The sequence below is a fragment of the Balaenoptera borealis genome (assembly GCF_965194805.1).
Source record: "Balaenoptera borealis genome assembly, chromosome: 8".
Lineage (NCBI taxonomy): Eukaryota > Metazoa > Chordata > Mammalia > Artiodactyla > Balaenopteridae > Balaenoptera > Balaenoptera borealis.
In genome coordinates this window covers 110,443,907-110,446,886 of record NC_138865.1, presented here as the reverse complement: position 1 = coordinate 110,446,886, position 2,980 = coordinate 110,443,907, and the positions used below count along the sequence as shown (strand labels likewise).

Sequence of the window (2,980 nt, the reverse complement as noted above, 5' to 3'; positions counted from 1 at the left end):
CATAAAATCTGCTTGCCTGGTTGTTGTGGAATGAAATCAGATCGGGCAAGGATCTGCTTTACGGTAGCACTCGGAAAGGGATCTCCATTATTACGGTTTTGGGAAAAGCACAGAGCGGATGATCGCATTCATGAATGTCACTGTGGGAGATGCCGTCCGTCCTTGGTGGGGTCCAGGCCTCAGGAGTCATCAGCTGAGATCTTCACCCAGTGAGGGACGCAGTCCATCCTTGGTGGGGTCCAGGCCTCAGGAGTCACCAGCTGAGATCCTTTGCCGAGTGAAAAGGGCTCTGAGCACCCCCTGCACATCGCGATTCCGGAGACTGTAGATGACAGGGTTCAGCATAGGCGTGATGACAGTGTACATGACGCTGGCCACTCGGCCCCGCTCGGCCTCATATCGGGACATGGGCTGGAAGTAGACAGCAATGACTGTCCTGTAGAAGCGGCCCACCATGGCCAGGTGGGAGCCACAGGTGGACACAGCCCGGAGCTTCCCCGTGGCTGAGGGCAGCTGGAGCACCGCAGCTGCGATGGCCCTGCAGGAGGCAAGAATGAGCAGGAAGGGAGTGACTACCACCGCGGCACCCTCGGTGAAGACGAGGAGCTGGATGTGGCGGGTGTCGGAGCACGAGAGCCTTAAGAGAGGCTGGTGGTCACAGAAGAAGTGGGGCACTTGGTGGGAGGCACAGAAGGACAGGTGGGCCATAGGCAGGATATGCAGGAGGGAGTGGACACGGGACACGAGCCACGCAGTCCCCACCAGGGCTGTGCACACGGCCCGGGACATCCTCATGGCATAGTGGAGGGGGTGCCGGATGGCCACGTAGTGGTCATAGGCCATGGCAGCCAGCAGGCAGCTGTCAGTTACACCCAGGGCAAAGAAGAAGTACATTTGGGTCAGGCAGCCAGCCAGGGAGATGGAGCGGTCATGGCCATCAGGTTGGCCAACAGCTTGGGTACAGTGATGGTGGTAAAGCAGAGGTCAGCAAAGGACAGATGGGCCAGCAGGAAGTATATGGGTGCATGAAGGGTTGGACTGGCTCGGATGATGGCCACAATGAGTCCATTACCCAGGATGCCCGCCAAATACAGGACCAAAAATAGGACAAAGAGAGGCTGCCGCTGTCCGGGACTTGTTGTTAGTCCCAGTAGGGTGAATGCGGCTCCTTCTGAAGTCTCATTGGCAGCATCCATGGCTGGGCTGCTCCTTTGCCTGGGACCCCAGGGGTTCCTTTCTACTGCTGAGTCATCTCCGCAGTGTCAGAGGAAAAGGGTGAAGGGCCACTAAGTTGCTCAAGGCTTTCTGGCCATGAGGGAAATCATGGGTTTGGAGTCAGACAGCCGTGTTGCTATACACAGGTGTGGACCATGTGCAAATCATTTTTCCTCCTGAATCTTCTTCCTTTCCAGGCCTTAGGTTCCCCATCAGTAAAGTAAGGGAGCTGAACCAGGTGACCCTGAAGGCTGCTTCCAACTTGGATACTTTGTGATTTGAAGCAAAAACAGAACAAAAACATTGCCCAGGATGTGGACCAGAGAAGGAAGAAAACACAAAAGAAAAGATCCAACAGAGAGAGGATCAAAATCAGGGAGAGATTTGACCAATGGGCATTTATTTCAGGAAAGTCAGAGTGGAAAAGAAAACCCAGATGGAAGCAAGGAACTTATCAAAGAAATAAAAATTCCAAACATTAAGGGCACACATATATTGAAATGAATGTAAACCTACAGCACCCAAATGCAAACATGATGTTTTAGAACACTGAGGGTCAAAAGAAGAAGCCGTCACTCCCAGGGATGTGCGGATCTGATGATGTTCAGATACCCAGACTGCCACCCAGTGTGTCATCAACAGTAGAAGATGGGGCGCAGTTGAGCAATATCATCAAATTCTGAAGAAAAAAAAGATTTTGAACCTAGAACTCTATCCTAAACCAAAATATTAATCAAGTATGAGAAAGGAATAAAGAAATTTTCAGACTTGCAAAACAAAAAAAACAAAAAAAGAACCAAAGAACCTGGATGACTCCCTGTATCCCTGGAAAACTCTTCCCATGAAATCAAACACTTACAGCATCAAACAGATGCACACCCTTTATGGGAAACTCATGCAGACAGATGGATACACCTGCCAGATGCAGAGACTTGACTCTTAAGGACAGAGGCAACTTGTTTCAATGCCTCCATTTTTTCCTGTCTGAATCTCACTGCAGAAATCTTGGATGATTCTCCAAGAGGGGGGTCTTAAAAGGAGAGGGATTTTAGGATAGGTTTCCTGAAGGCTATGCTGAGGTCATCTCTGCAGGAGAATGATCTCTTAATTTCTTTTCACATCCTTCTCTCTATTAAAATAAAACAAAGACCCTTCCTACCCTATTGTCTTCCTTTTCCTCCTCCATTGGGTAAGAAGAATTTCTGGTTTGGATCCCTGGAGAACATTTTTTTCTCAAATTTACAATCACATCCTACTGTCCAGGAAGGTAAGAGGATCGGGGTGAGAGGGTAAGATGGAGTGGGAAAGCTTGCTTACGAATTGGCTTTTTCAGAAACTGGACCTACTCTGACCCGTGTTTAAATTGGTCTCAATAAACATTCAAATACACGGAGCTGTTTGCAGAAACATTCATCTGTAATCACAAACACACCGGTGCAGGCATGCGGGCACGTGCAGCCTCCAACTGTGCTCTGCAAATACACAGGCACAATCGATCGCATACAGAAATGTGGACACTGACATCTGAGTAAGCAGACAAGTGTAACCACAAGACCCACAGACCCAGACCATCCTACACATAAACAGAGGGTCCAAAGCAATCACAAAATAGCACTGAGGCCAGAGGGTGACGCTCATTTACAGACTCCTGTTCACGGGGGCTCCTGGCACCATGCACAGCTACTGGGACATGCACGTTCATGCTTCCTCTGAGCACGTAGTCTGTGTCAGCTCTCTACCAGTGCCCGACCACCCCATCCCGGCA

At 49.9% G+C, this 2,980-nt stretch overlaps 1 protein-coding gene across 1 annotated transcript; it reads right to left on the bottom strand.

Annotated features, from left to right (window-relative positions):
- Positions 1 to 221: 221 nt before the first annotated feature.
- On the bottom strand, positions 222 to 1,210 carry OR1K1 (olfactory receptor family 1 subfamily K member 1). Its single transcript, XM_082403353.1, is given in 2 exon segments — positions 222 to 935; positions 938 to 1,210. Coding segments are annotated over 2 exon segments (948 nt in total). The 5' UTR covers positions 1,197 to 1,210; the 3' UTR covers positions 222 to 246.
- Between the last annotated feature and the right edge of the window lie 1,770 nt (positions 1,211 to 2,980).